Source organism: Glossina fuscipes, unplaced genomic scaffold (assembly GCF_014805625.2).
Source record: "Glossina fuscipes isolate IAEA_lab_2018 unplaced genomic scaffold, Yale_Gfus_2 142, whole genome shotgun sequence".
Lineage (NCBI taxonomy): Eukaryota > Metazoa > Arthropoda > Insecta > Diptera > Glossinidae > Glossina > Glossina fuscipes.
The window spans coordinates 873,785-889,190 of NW_023998485.1; the positions used below are offsets into that span (position 1 = coordinate 873,785).

The window sequence follows — 15,406 nt, forward strand, 5'->3', positions numbered from 1 at the left end:
CATTTGGTTAAGATAATGGTGGGCCTATGATGGTAAGTTATATGCGAACACATGTATATAGATGATCGTGAAAGGGCAAGAAAAAAACCATGAAAGAAGTAGAAGCGTATTTAAAGGAATGGCAAACCCTAATGCAGGAGAAAAAGATGAAAAAAATTATGCTCAAATTTAAATAAATTCTCAAAATTTAAAAGCACTTTAACAAAGCAGCATAAATTATGAAGATTCAACTCTTCTTAATTTATATTGAAACGATTGCACAATTTTTGGGTAAGCACTTGTTAGGTTTTTTTGGTTGGTTAAACATTAATCTGCTTCTTATAACAAGCGTTAACCTAGTATGCTGAAAACGTACATAAAACAGTATAAGAAATATGAAGAATTAGAGGATAAGTTATTTGAATTTAATTCTTTATAGGTAAAAATATAATAAGTTTAATAATTACATTTTTAAACAATGTACTAAACGACTTTGATAATTTTTTGAGTATTTACGTAAGCTTTTGTTTTTTATTTTTTTTTAATTTGTAAACCTTACTTGATCTTAACTTTTTCTTTTCAGATTGACCACAATACCAAAAAAAAGCAATTAATATTAAAGTATACGTCACTGCCACGATCACAGAAATAAATATGAAATTGCATAGCTGTAAGCCATCATTTCTTTATATCATTCATTGTCGGATACAGAACCAGGATAAGGGAAATTTGTTATTTTTTTTTAAAGCACCAGCTGCAGATGAGTGAAATATCATACAAGTAACAAAATAAAACCAAGCAGAAAGCGCAAGTATAAAATTAGTTACTTGAACTAAACCGCATAAGGAAACCAAATTAGAAAATCAATGCAAAAAACCACAGAACTCTTGGGTTGTAACATTTCTAGATAATAAGTTAAAAAAATTAATATTAATACAACAAACAACAATAATAATATTAAAATTAATATGTAATACTAGAAAAACACTCATATACTCGCCATTTACGAATCAAAGAATGTTTTTTCTTTAAATAAAACACAAAAACAACAACAAAACATCTTTACGAAACTTAGCAAAATTAACGTCATAAATTATTTACGATGCTATTACACAACGATTTATACAAAAGACAACTCTATTTGACACCCAAGACATGCCGCAGGAAAAGCATGAAGAGCTTTAAAGTTTTATCTAGCCATAGAAGGAAATGTAATTTTCAATACTTTAAAAGCAAAGAAAAACCGCCATCAGTACAGCAACAGCAACATTCGAGGAGATTGTTTTTTCAAAATCAAGAGACTTGTAACTTCACAACTATTAGCAATGGTAATTCATATAAAGCAACAACACATCAGCAAAAAGAAATGCAAGATAACCAACAAGCAAAGCAACGGCAACATTGCGAAAACTATAGTTTAAGACTGGGTCTCCGTAAGCGGCGTCTAAGGCGAAAGCGTAAAAGAAAATCCTTTGAAAAGCTTACAACTGCCTTAGCTGTACAACGTCAAGTCACATTACCTATCGCATCAACTAAGAAATCAACAGACGTAGACATTGTAACTAATAACAAAAGTCTTCAAACAAATGAAGCGATAGAACGATCGCCGTTACAACAATATCAAGGAGACCATTACCATCATCATCGACAAAAACAATATAGTTATCATGGCCTTCATCATCAAGATTTACAACTCCAATACCAACAAAGACAGCAACAAGAACGGCAATGGCATCTGCAACGACAACACCAACAGCAACAGCAACAAACCGAAACCAATTTAGCATTAAATTTACGTCAGAGACTTAATAACAGTATTACTAAGTTTAATTTAATCACTGTTCATCTCTTAACCGCTATAACAGTGTTTTATGCGAACATCAGCACCATCATGTCAACGACCACAGAACATATAAGGAGTGTTGCTATAGCTGCCACAACACTGCCAAATCAATTGATACATCAACTGTTAAATATTCTGCAGCCACCGCTACAACTGTGGCGGCAACTATCGTATTGCCATTGCTTAACAAAATGCGCCAGATGTTGCAGCAGTCCGTATCGCAAATTATCAATGACAATTAGAGGACTTAATAAATACTCATGGATACTTTTATTAATGTATTTGAATTTATCTGCCAAAGGTAAGTAAAAAACTGATGAAAATAAATAAACCAATCAATCATTCATTTTCATATCTCATCTTTTTAAAGTTTATATTAAATAGGCATTAAACGAATGTGAAGATCTAAACAAGAAGTTTTTACCGCTATACCGCAATTTACATGATTACAGAGATTTTATAATATTTAAATTCTTACAACCTGTTTATAAATTATCCATCCTTTTTTTAAATTTGCTTTAAAACTAATTCCAAATCAGAGATAGAGTCTTGTGCACTTAACCATGAATTAAAAGCACAAGCACAATAAGAGCATTGAAAAAATGCGGATAGGCGAGAAATAAAAAAATAATCCTTTGAAATTGTATTGAAACGAAAAGTAATCCGTTGAAGTTGTATGGAAATGAAAAATAATCCGTTAAAGTTGTATGCGTTATCACGTTTCTAAATTAAAAGGAAGGCGTGCCGTGGTTGTTTTGGGTTGCTTTGATATAAGTCCAAAACTTGATGGCATATATCTTCCAGAATGACCATTGTAACATATCCTCATAGGTCTATCCTATAGGACAGAAAGACAAAGAAAATCTTTGGAATAGGTTTTATGAATTGATGTAAGGGAGGCAGTCACTTGTAATCGCCCAAAAAAAAAGAAACTTTTTCTTGGCATTTTCTTCTTTGAGTGGTAATAGGTTTCATAATTTGCAACATTAACAAAGAAGAGCATCGTTCAGATACAATTAGATTCATCGTCCGTTCAGATTTCGCGAACTGAATTTTCTCCACATAAGATTGTGGGGAAAAAGCAAACTTCTAAAATTACGTTATGACGGAAGATTGAAGCCCGATACTTACAGCGAAAACTGTGATATCCGTGTTGAAGGCGTGGCTAGCGCACAGAGAGAGACATAATTTAATTTACCATGCATATGAACCGTATAATAAGAGGAGCACATTCTTTTCTCTTTATTCAGGCAGAGAAGAGTAAAAAGCGAGGTGAAATTTCCAACTCGAATAGTGCAAAATACGAGTATGACGTTACTAGTCGACCCGAAAAGTGTAAGTGACGCTAAAAATCAAAATGGGAAGAAAAAGAATTTTGGATTATTTAAATCTCTCTCTCAAAATTTATGAAAGATAAGATTTTCGAAACTTAATAGAATAAGTCATCTCAGATAAGCAGTGTCTTTAATTTAAGAACTTTTCATTTGAATTTAAAAAAAAGGGCACTAATTTAGTCACGTATGCATGTCTAAAAAAGTATGCATGATAATTTAGAAATATTGAGGTTTCTGCGATTTGGAAGAATTTGCTCAAATGAACCTCTTCAATTTTCGACCGAAAACAGGCAAAGCCTTTTTTTTAATAATAAAGTATAACTTAAAAATATCCTACGGAGTTGTCTTTGAAATGTAATTTTAGATATTTTAGAAAATCCGACTGAAAAGAACGACAGTTGTTGGCTTTAAGCTATTGCATTTTAAATTTCGAGCATCGGTGACTGCATATACAACTACGTTCGGAAAATAAAATGTTTGGACAATTTCAATTCGAAATTGTCCAAATTTCAATTTGAAATTGTCCAAAATCGAATTTGAAATTGTCCAATCGCCCAATTTTTTTTTATATCACCTAAAGCTTTTAAAACAATAAAAAACATTGATTTTCCGATAATTTTACGGTGCCTTCTCCCCTTAACGGCCAGTTACTGTAGTCTAAGCTAAAGACTTTTTAATCAATCACTTTGAAACACGTATGAAAGACGCTGCTCTTAGCTGCTTGAAATTTTCTCTTTTTTGGTCAGATTAATTTTAAATAGAAATTGTATAAAAAAAGAACGGATGATATTATTATAATAAACATTGTTTATTTAATTCATAAATTCAATAAAACCATTTAGGACTGTTTACTTCATCTAATCCACTACAGAACACTTACCTGATTGAAAATATTGAAAAATTGAAATAAAAAAACAATTTCATAATTTCTTAATCCCTTCGCATCGCTCTGTGCTCGCCTATATAATATATGAATAATTCAATATCCAAATAACCTCCGATGGCTTATTTATTCGTATAAACATTTGCACATGTGCGTATATAAGCATACATATGTAATAATTAATAATAAATTGGTTATATATGACGGTATGAAGCGATAGATAGAGATCCATCAAATAGGCAACATTACAACACAATGAGGACATGTTATACGTTTGTTCCAAAAGTATTATACAATACACGTACGGATAATGTAGCAAATGTGGAAAGGAAATTCACTACACAAAAGTCAGTGTTACAGTTCGCATATGTTATATGGTAACAATGTACATGCGTACCCTTATTTGACGATGAACAAACTATGATTGAACGACAGTTTGGATGGCATTAAAAATTCCATTATGCAGATGTTATAAATAATATAATGATGCACAGTTTTAGACACGTACGAGATAGTGGTAGTTTATAGGCAGGTAATTATGGTTACAAATCTAAAGGGAGTGATAATGCGTTGCCTGCATAAACAGTGAAAGAGGGGAAAAGTCTTTTATAAAAACTAAATTAATTAAATTAAACGAACTAAACGAAATAATTCAAATTTACACTGCAACACAAAAAATGTATCTTCAATTTTTTGCAAATTTAATCTCTTGAATTTGTAGACTTTATTGTTCCTTGATTTGCTCAACAACTCTCCACTTCGAAGCGAATTAAAATCATTTCATTTATGAGAACATTTGCTCAAACGAAAGATTCTAGAAAGATAGATCTATCATCCATATAACAAAGTCGATATTCATCGAAAATGCGTTATCTCGTTTGAAATATTTCTGCAATTCGATATTATTTCGCCTATCCGCATATTGTTCGTCGGGGATTTTCCTGGAAATATCATTCTACTGCTTCGATGAATATCGTAGGTTATGACGAACCACATTCACGTTCAGAGTGCTGAATTTCAGCATCTACAGGTCACAACATGCTTTTTAACACAGTTTAAACATTGAAATGCAAGTATGCTTAACAAATGAATCGCTTAAAGCAAACGTACACTTACTGGGATCTCTGAAAGTTTCCTTTGCGTGTTACCAACTTTTTCGCAAAATAGTGGTGATATAAAAATAAAAGTTTTCTTAGTTAATTTACTCGTGACGTGAGGCCTATAAATCGAAACCGCTAGGGTAAAATAGATAACAAAATGAAGAATAACAAGAAAAATTACACTCTGTTTCCTCAATGAATCTCTTCTAACATTTTAAAACACTTAAAGACATGTACGTGGATGTTGTTTTTGAACAGTTCCATATAACGCATTTAATATGTTAATGAATTTAAATCGATATGGGTGCACACTCTCAGTTTTGTAATCAGCGCAGTCTTTTACGCGTTGAAGGAGAAAAATATTAAAAGTATATAAATAAGTTTCCTTTTTTTTTTTTATAAAACTCAAGTTTATCAAAGCATAAAAATTGAAATATTCAGCATATCCGTCAACGATCTTTTACAATGTCGTGAATAGCTTCCGGTCGGCTTCGCCGACATTTCCATTCCCGCCTTTGCTGCTTGTGGCGGTCGTTATCATGGCACAAAATCACTCTTCAAATTCCTTTGCCCATAAATGGTCTTTTTCCTCAAGCGCGTCACTTAATTCGACTATTTGGTGTTTATTAGGACTCTCCTGGGGTTGCGCATTCAGTAAACTATAAACTTTTTCATCCAACACCTTTCAAGGAGAATCAGAATGTGCAAGAGTAAAATTTTGGAATGAAATGTTGTAAACCATTTTCTATTTGCAAGGCCCCAAGCCAACTTAAAAACCCAAGCTCTCAAACAGCCTTCGAACAACTTGGCAATTGGTGAATCAAGTCTTTTTGGGAGTTTACATTCGATGTGAGAGATCCATAGGGAAGGAAAACGGCTGCCGCGCACTTTAAGTAAAAATGCAAATTCGAACCGTTGCAACATGGCAGTTTCATTGCTTTTCAGGCGAAAGAAGAAGAGTTTTTGACGGCGCATTATGATTGGCGGTGAAAAGTGGATCTACAAGGACGATTCCAAGTGCAAAAAGTCATGCGTTTCCCAGATACATCGACACCGAAACGGAATATCCATGGTCATAAAGTTTTGCTGTACATACGGTGGGATCAGCACGGTGTGGTGTTAATACTAAAATACTGCTAAAACCAAATGAAACTGTTGCTGGAGATGTTTGCCGACATTAAATGAACAAGTTGAACGACGCATTGTTGCAAAAAAGAGCAGCAATGACATCGCTCGGCCACACGTTGCAAAAATTATCAAGCATATATTAATGCAGGTTGAATGGGGAGTTCTGCTGCACCTAGCGTACTCAACCGACATAGCGCCTTCTCACTTAACACTTGTACAGATCAACGTAGCATGGCGTGACTGGCACGCGATTTCGGCATGCTGATGAAGTGCAAAAATGGGTCGATGATTGGCTTGATGGCAAACCAATCGTTCCTTCAGCATGCTATCGCCATGTTGTCAGGAGGATGGGAAAACGTTGTAGAAAATTATTGAAAACATTTTATTTAATGGATATTGCACCAATTTTTTCCAATAAACACTTTTTCTAGTGAAAAAATTATTGAGATACGTGCAATCACCTAATTCCCTTTACCACGCAATAATAACAAGTATATAGTTTTGAGAGCAAATTATTCCTAAGTGCAAGTGCTGTAAATCACCGTCTATTTTGAAAAAAAAACTTTTATACTAAAACGCTTAAATTGTAGTTTTTACCTTACGATTGCCAAATCTGAAATATAAAAGATTCATGGTTATAAAATAGCATTTTTAAAAATATTGTGCTTCCTTCGTGAAACTGTGCGTTAGATATGAATTTTTAAATCAAACAACATTTTCTTCCATAATTTTTGCTTTAGTTCTCTCATGAAAAAAAATTTTCTCATTTTAGTTTGTATAGTCAGCCTACAATTTATGTTAAGTGATTTAGCCTTGTTGGAAATTTATCGACATTAAGCCAACACACTTAACCAACTTTACTAAGTTAATGTTGTTAAAATTATAAATAGAAAGCAAAATACACTCCATTTGCTCTCAAATTAACTTATTTCAATTTACACAAACAAACACAGACATACATTCAATAGTAGGGGTGTCGACATATCACATTTGCGGAAAGATATGAAAGAAGTAGAAAGTATAAAAAGAAAAACAGAAGTTGAGAAAGAATGAAAGCACTTAACCACTTATAGTCTTAATCTCAGTATTTTATCTTTAAATACTATCAACACCACAAAGCAAAAGCAAATTTTACACTAAATGTGATGCACCTATAAACTTAAGAAAAGAAAAAAAATTAGAAAAAAAAAAACCAAACTTACAAAGTTGATGTTTTTTTGCAACATATTGTCACTTTGACATAAACATGTATTCATGCAATACACGCATATACAATCATACTTACATGCCAACACCAACCAACGTGCTTGAAATAAACAAAAGCGACATTTACGACAACAGCTGAAGAGCACTTATGGCATAACCACGTGCCATACACTTGAAACTGTCTACCGCTGCAAGGCAATATTTCATACACAGTGCATAGAAGGCAGAGAGAAGTGCTAGAAACTATAAAAACATGTACAACTTAAAATACCATGCTATAAATAAATATATATTGTATTTAAACATACGCCTAGACGCTTGTGTTAATAAATAATGAACATATACGTTTACATATATATATATATATATAAACATTACTAGCGTGAAGTTAGCCCACTGTACATAGCCCATATTTTTGTCTTCGCTAAAATGTGAGCTATCTTCACGCTTGGTAAAGTACTTACAATATAATTACAATGGGTAAATTAAATAATTAATATGTAGTTCTCTTAAGCCGGAGATTTTGGAAAATAGTCGAGTAAGCACATAACGATTTTTAAACATGAGTTTAGGGATTACAATTTCCAGATTTATTTCAATTTGTTTTACAAATTCATTGTAAAATTTAAAAATTATATTAATTTATTAATATTAAACCACATCTCAGTTCAATATTAATTTTTCATTTTAATTTATTGCAATTTTCCGCAACACATTTGAGGCATTGCAACAGGCACGTTAGCATTTATTTTAAATAGATGCTTCCCCAACAATATTTCATTTATTTATTGTAATTATATTGTAATTACTTTAGGCACCATTTTGTCTTTAAATAAAATAAGTCATAGGGCATAATCTTAGCATATACGCCGTCGTATCCAAAAATCGTAAACGGACTTTTTAAACGATATGCGGCAGTCAAGCTCACATAAACATTTTTCCAATAGCATTTATTGTATTTGCGTCTAGAATCTTTAGTATAAAATTATAAGCGATTCATATTTAGAAAAATGAACTGAACTGAAGAACATGCATATAACCTCTTAAGTAATTGCATGGTACAAACGCGCTATTATTGCAAACATATGCACGTAATGTATAATCTTAAACATAAATGCTGAAAAAAAGACTAAAACATTATGTGTATAAAATCGAACATTCCTTAGCAACGAAAACAAAAACATTGGCAACACTATTGCAACATTTTGACTTTAGGTTTTAGCATTTTTGACGACATATCAAAAATTTCTAGTCAGATAATGTCTTTAAAAATGATTATAACACGATTTTAACACTGTCTTCTTTCAGTATTTGTAACTTAACTTTGCATGAAATTTATTAGCAATAATTTAGCATTTTTGATTTTGTGTTCGTAGTTAGCGGCTTAGTATGTTTTATATGTGCACGTTTGCTAACATTATATAATTTTAATAGTTATTTTACTTTATTGTTGTTTATTTCGCAATAAATCGTAACTTGGCAAAAACATTTTTAAAGAAGACACGAACCGTAAAAATGTGGGTTGTTGTTGGGCTATCTTCACGTCAGTTAAACATTATATATAGTTTTACGAAAAATAGATATTGGCGGATTTCGTCGTGCTTTTAACGTTAATGTTATTCTAAAAGTTGGGAATTTCCAGCGCTTCCTTTTTCTCTATAAATTTCTGCTTGAAAATATATGTACCATTTCCCGAAAGCATATCACAGGTCACTTGAGGCGAAGACGCACATTAAAGAGATCTTTGTAGGAAATTTTTTCGAACGAGTTTTCTACTCCTTACTTACTATTAGTGAAAAAAGAATTAGGTTCATTCAATAGACGAAAATAAGTTAATTTACGGACGCTAAAAAAGTCAACGCTCAAAAAGTTTCCTAACTATACCCACTTGTGGTACAAGCAACACGTTCAGAAGGGCTTAAAATAGACCCATTTTTTGTTATACCGATCAATTCAGAACTTTTTTGCAATTGATCTAAGTTTGTCTGTCGATCTGTCTACCTTGTTGTCTTGTGTTTTACCTATGGGTCCCAATTTTTGAAATATTTTGATGCAGCTTGGTACCCCCGCGCATATCTTAGGCCAATGGCGAAAGCTACTAAAAGTTGCGCGGATTGTATCACTTTTGTAAGCACTTAATTAGATGAAGCTAAGTGGCCTAGAGTATCCAAAAAGGCGCTGTATATAGATGTATCGCTTGATTAACATCTAATATTAAAACACAGACATTGATTTTGTGTAATTGGACATAGTTTTAACGAAAAAGCTTAGTTTTGCCTTTTACTGATAACGATTGTTTAAATTGGCTTACCACAACTATCCTACGTCGTTCTCTAAAGAATGTTCCTCTAAATTTGAATGAAAAAATTAAAATTGTTTGAACTACCGCGTATTGTTTTTAAAAATTGTCTTTCGAGATGGACAGGTTTAAAGTTTTAAAATGTGTTACATGGTGGATGCTGTTTTTCCATTAATTTGCAACCGCGTATAAAAGCATTTTCAAAAATATATATTTTATTTTCGAAATAGACCGAAGGGCAAAAAAAAAAACATGTAAAATGAACTTTCATATGTCTTTCAATCGAATTTCCATACCTCCCTTTGATTTCATATATTTTTCATTCCAATTTCCATGCCTCCTTTTGAATTGTAAACAATTTCATATGTTTTTTCCATACCTCCTTTTGAATTGTAAACAATTTCATTTGTTTTTCAATTGTCAAGGCATTAAGCTGCCCAGCAGATATTCATATAAACAAGTAGCTCGAAATTTTGAGCGAACAAAAATGAAGATAATGAATTTTTGGCCGCTTATTGTAGAAAGTTTAAAATAGCTATTGAAATTGTAAAGAAATTTTTTATTCAGAAAATGTACGGTGAGTACAAAAAAAGAAAGCGGACTTAAGACAACATTAGGGGCTACTAAGCACACGCCCGCCTCTTCCATAATTTTATTTACAATTATATTTTAGTTAGTTCCCTTTAGTGTTTCCTCATATCATCCATTAACATGTGGGTGTAAGACAAAACGCCAACACCAATGTACACGTACTCTGTCTAGGTGATATTATGAGTCTGGTCCTACCGCGTCCTTTTTTCGACGAGAAATGTTTTTGAAAAGCTTACGGTCGCAACGGACATTCATCTGAAATTTGACGTAAATACATACGAAATTTTTAAAATTAATGCACGTGCAAGCGATATTAGCTGCCTTATAGTGTAATTAACTAAAAACTAGCCCATTACGATTTTGTTGTTTTAATAGATATGTCTACATAGGATTTTAATAATTTTTTCCTGTAGAAGAAAGAGAGAGTTTTTATAATTAATGAAAAATTATAATAATACCATCTTCTGAAACAATTTGTGAAATAATAAGATTGTATATTCGTTGCTCTTAACTATAACTTTTCTTCAACATGGTCTTGCGAACAGCTTTTTTCTTTGCTTAGATCATCTAGATTCTGTTGCCTTTGTTACTGGGAATACTTTTCATGAAAGCTCTCATATGAACAGTCCGAAAAGGCCATCAATTGAATACAAAAATACATGCACAGACAACAAACATCCGGACTACCTTAGATCAATTCACAAAGCAAGTCTGAATCGATCGATATAATAGAAAGTGGTTCTACCTTAAGTCCTTTAGTCTGTTACGTACATTCGCACAAACCAAATATATCCTGCCCTATAATTATTGTAGGGTATAAACAAGTGAACAAATTTTCGTCAAATACGTTCTGTCTGAAGGTAATTGTCCTTAACTTTTATTATATTAATAAATACTTTCTCTTAAATTTTCTGTCCAAAATTTAATTAATAACAAAAGAAGCAAAAGATTTTGAAAATAATAAATATCTCATTTACTTTTTTACTTGCATCTGAAGTTTGGCCAAAAGACATTGAAAATTGTCAAAAGAATCTGCATTTGTGAATACATGACAACATGGCAAAATATAAATTTAACCTAATCTCCTTCTTTCCGTTGAAAAGAATCAACATTTTTTTTAGTTCAATATTCTTCTTTGTTTAATAGTTTCTTTGTTTTAATGAAATTACAAAAGATTTTGTTTATATATTTTTTTTTTTTTTTGTTTTACAAATTTAAATACCTATTTAAATACAAATACATTTTGAACACATGCCAGAATGAATATCCTCTGTGAATTGCGAAATATATAGAAGCATTAAAATTGAATTAAATCTATCTCCCTCTGCCTACCTTTTTTATTTTAATTACTTTTCTACTGCTTAATTTTAACTAAACTAAACTTTCCAGAACATATGACTAAGCATTACTGGCACAAATTCCTTGCAGCTATTTGCAAAGAACTAAAAGCAAATAAAGGGAAAAGGGAGCGAAAAAAAACAAAATGAACGCCTACAATTATGCTTCTTGTTCTTACAACGATATGCAATTTCAACATTAGAATTAAATGCCTTAACTGGTGTAAGAAAAGATAAGAAGCAAGAAAAGAAAAAAATGCAAACCAGTGAACAAAGTAAATGAACCTATGCCAAGCAACTGCTGAAATGTTATATAATAACAATACACACGAAGGCTTTAGGGCAAAACATTGACACCACACAGACAAATATTGAAGAAAAAGACAAAAAGAAATAAAAATTATTTTGTAGGATATACATAATAAAGCAAAAAAAATGAAAAATAAAAAAAAAGTAAAAGAATACGAAAATTATGCAGACAGTAATACTATTATAAGGAATCATTATAAGCAGGCAAAGAAATGAATAAAAGGAATAAGCAACCTACATTGAAATAGAAAGGAGTCGTAGATACTCAACCCTTATATTTCTTTAATAATTCACACATCGAATTTTTTTTTTTGATATTGCAGAAAATATACCAAAATATTTCTTTCAAAACTACTCCGATTTCGTGGAATTTGATGTAATTAAAGCGTGTATTAAAGCGCGTATACCCCAAGTGTGGTCTTTCATCCTTTTCACTGTTCTGGCAAACATCTCCTGAGGGTGCATAAGACAGTTGTAGCTCCGTTCACAAAAACTATTCTTCACGGATCAAGGCAAGTCTCGTCAGAATGAGCGAAGTTTAATCAACAGACAGAGTACAACTACGCATATCAGTTCGATGTTTCTGAATTCTAAATAGGGGAAATTTTTTTTATTGCTAAGATAGCATTGTTGCATATCGAGACCGTTCTAACTCTAACTACCGTGTCCAGTGTATCTGTGATTGTTGATAGCGCTTCTGAATAAGTGTTTCTTTCGGTTGCAGTTTGCTATAATACGCTACATATGCAAAGTGAACAGAGCATGGGATCGAATTGATTCTCGGCACTGTCAATTTCAAAGGCTAAGTTTCAATAACTTTGCTTTCATACACGACTCATCATACATGCACATTAATTAAGTACTTTAATAAAAGAAAGACGAAAATGTTTTGTAGGTTTTGCATTGATAGTTGATAATGTATGCTTAACGCTAAGATATCTTATGTTACATGGGCTATCCGGCCCTCCATAGGCAGTCAATCCCATGAATTTCGAGGTTACCACCATGATTTCCTGAAGCTCAAAATAAAATGATGCATTTCCTAAAATTAATGCTTGAACTCAATACGTGGACGCCGTCTACCAAATCATCAATTTTAAAATTTTGTGTCATTTTTTACGGATCTGTAACGCACAAATGGACATTGATTTAGAATGTAACGTTTAGTAACACCAGCAACCGCGATGTTTTTACATATACTTTATAGAGCTGTGATGCACACTTTTTAGCTTTACTTTTCAGAAACGAAGAAGTTGTGCTCATCTTGGTCCGAGCAAAAAATATTACAAAAACCAATTGGAGAAAAAAGTTTCTTACTTAAACCTCTGAAAGCCTGAAAAATATGCATTTTGTACACTTGTTCTTTAAATAAACAATGGTCACGATTATTTTCTGGTGATTTAGTGAGACTTTTTTACAGCATACTTTTGGAAAGCAGAAAAACTTGTTGACATTCTTTGCATACTTCTAAAAGATTTTTTATTTTGTTTTATCTTATTCTTAATTTTTTTATTTCCAGACCTTCCTGCATTTCTTGACAATATGCTAACATTTTTTGCAGAACATTAGAGTTATTGGTTACAGCATTTCCGTTGCGAGAGCATATAAAGTGAGAAAAAAATGAGGTTTACCGTAATTTCATTGCAGACCGTAGTTTTGAAACTCTATAAGCAAAATTAGTAAAAAGCAAGCAAACAAAGTAATTTATGGTTGCCAGAATATGCTTAAAAATATTTTAATAAGCAACAATATTATATAGAATATTTTAATAGAAACAATTAACTGTATTTATATTATATATTTACGTAGATTTTAACTGAAGTCCACACTCGATGCGGAAATTGTTCACTTTGTTTGCTGACTTAACATTGTTATTAACTTCGTTTTATTCTTTTGTATTTATATACACCTTATCTTTCGCTTATTTTCTACAATTCCGATCCCATTCAATGCATTTGTTAAATGAAGCGTGCGGACAAATGTGAACGCGTAACCAGCAAGTACAAACACACAAATTTAGAAGAGTGATGACTTTTAGTAGAAAAGTAGAGAGAATGCGATGCTAAAAAATTATATTACGTTTATCTTAAAAAGCCTTTTAGCTGGTTTCCTAGTAAGAACATATTTAAGTAACTCCTTTAGTCATTCATTCATACACTCACGTGCATGGAAATCGTTCTTTCAAAGTATTCTCAAGTAATCACAGTAATTCATTATTACACATTTAAGCTAATTTCTCAGTTTAAACTGGGAATACAAGCAAATCGGCTCAGATTTATTAAGAACGTATTTGATAGAAGTTTTAGTTCGTATAATATGTATAATCGCACACTTATAAAAAAATTTGACTGGCGTGAATTTAGCTCACTGTACGTAGCCCACATTTTTGCCTTTGTTAAAAGGTGGGCTATCTTCACACTCCATTCGCGCCCCATCTTAGGTAATTGAACGATTTTGAAATGATAAAAAAATGATGAGAAAAGCTAAATAAAAATAAAAAATACAAACATACATAAAATAACTATAAAAAATTCAAAATTAAATAATTGTTCCTGTTTACCCTATATAGTGTGTGTGCACTGTATACGAAAAGTGACAGTATACAAACTGTGTTATAAAAAGTGCAGGTTTTAGATATTTTTTAAAGGCGGTTTTAGCGTCAAAATCCATTCATAGCGAATTTTCAAAAACTTTTCCAAATTAATATAAAATAAAATTTGTCTACGAAAAATTGATATTTCTCATTGTGCAAGTGTGAGAATTTTTACATAATAAACCGAATGCGTTAGGTTGGTTAGACAAAGACAAAAATATTGTAGACTCGAATAAAAACTTATGCTAGCAGAAGTATCGTGTGATCGTTTTAATTTGGAAAAAATTCGATAAGTAAAAAGGCTTCTTGCTATATTTCCATAGAAGTAGAAAACAAGCGATTAGTAAACATCATCAAAACACCTTAATTTATTTGGAACCAAAGTAACGAGACAGCTATAATCTATAGCTGCAGAAAATATATTTGTGTCAACTTCTTAACTGATCGTGATGATATGCAGACAATCTACAAAGGTGTGAGAAGTAGTGTAGCGGGAACTTTATCATATGAGCGCAACGCTTTTGATAAGATTGGAAAGCCATCGTCACAACTTCCTTTGAACTTGCTTCCCAAAGAGAGAAAACAAAACATAAGACCATCTCAATGCAACGACGTACACGTAATTTCCCATTATTATTTTCCAATAATAACATCGCTACATAATATTGGTACTGTAATATGCTGCAAAATTTTCTGTCTATAAATATTTCTATGTTTTGAACGCATCCCAAAGTTTCTATTTATTCCATGTGGTATTGCATCTCTTGAAAATTTTCTAAATATTATAAACTCTGGATATGGAAA

General features: G+C 31.9%; 2 protein-coding genes across 2 annotated transcripts in view; both read left to right on the top strand.

Moving 5' to 3' along the window:
* The window catches only part of LOC119641065 (ell-associated factor Eaf-like), a 65,031-nt gene extending 63,217 nt beyond the window's left edge, over positions 1-1,814 (top strand). Inside the window, exons 2-3 of the mRNA XM_038039496.1 lie at positions 563-1,704; positions 1,781-1,814. Coding sequence (XP_037895424.1) covers positions 1,082-1,704; positions 1,781-1,814 — 657 coding nt within the window. The 5' untranslated portion in view covers positions 563-1,081. The remainder of the gene's footprint in view (positions 1-562; positions 1,705-1,780) is intronic.
* Positions 1,694-15,406, top strand: part of LOC119641118 (neuronal acetylcholine receptor subunit alpha-7) — an 88,757-nt gene continuing 75,044 nt past the window's right edge. Inside the window, exon 1 of the mRNA XM_038039578.1 lies at positions 1,694-2,123. Coding sequence (XP_037895506.1) covers positions 1,871-2,123 — 253 coding nt within the window. The 5' untranslated portion in view covers positions 1,694-1,870. The remainder of the gene's footprint in view (positions 2,124-15,406) is intronic.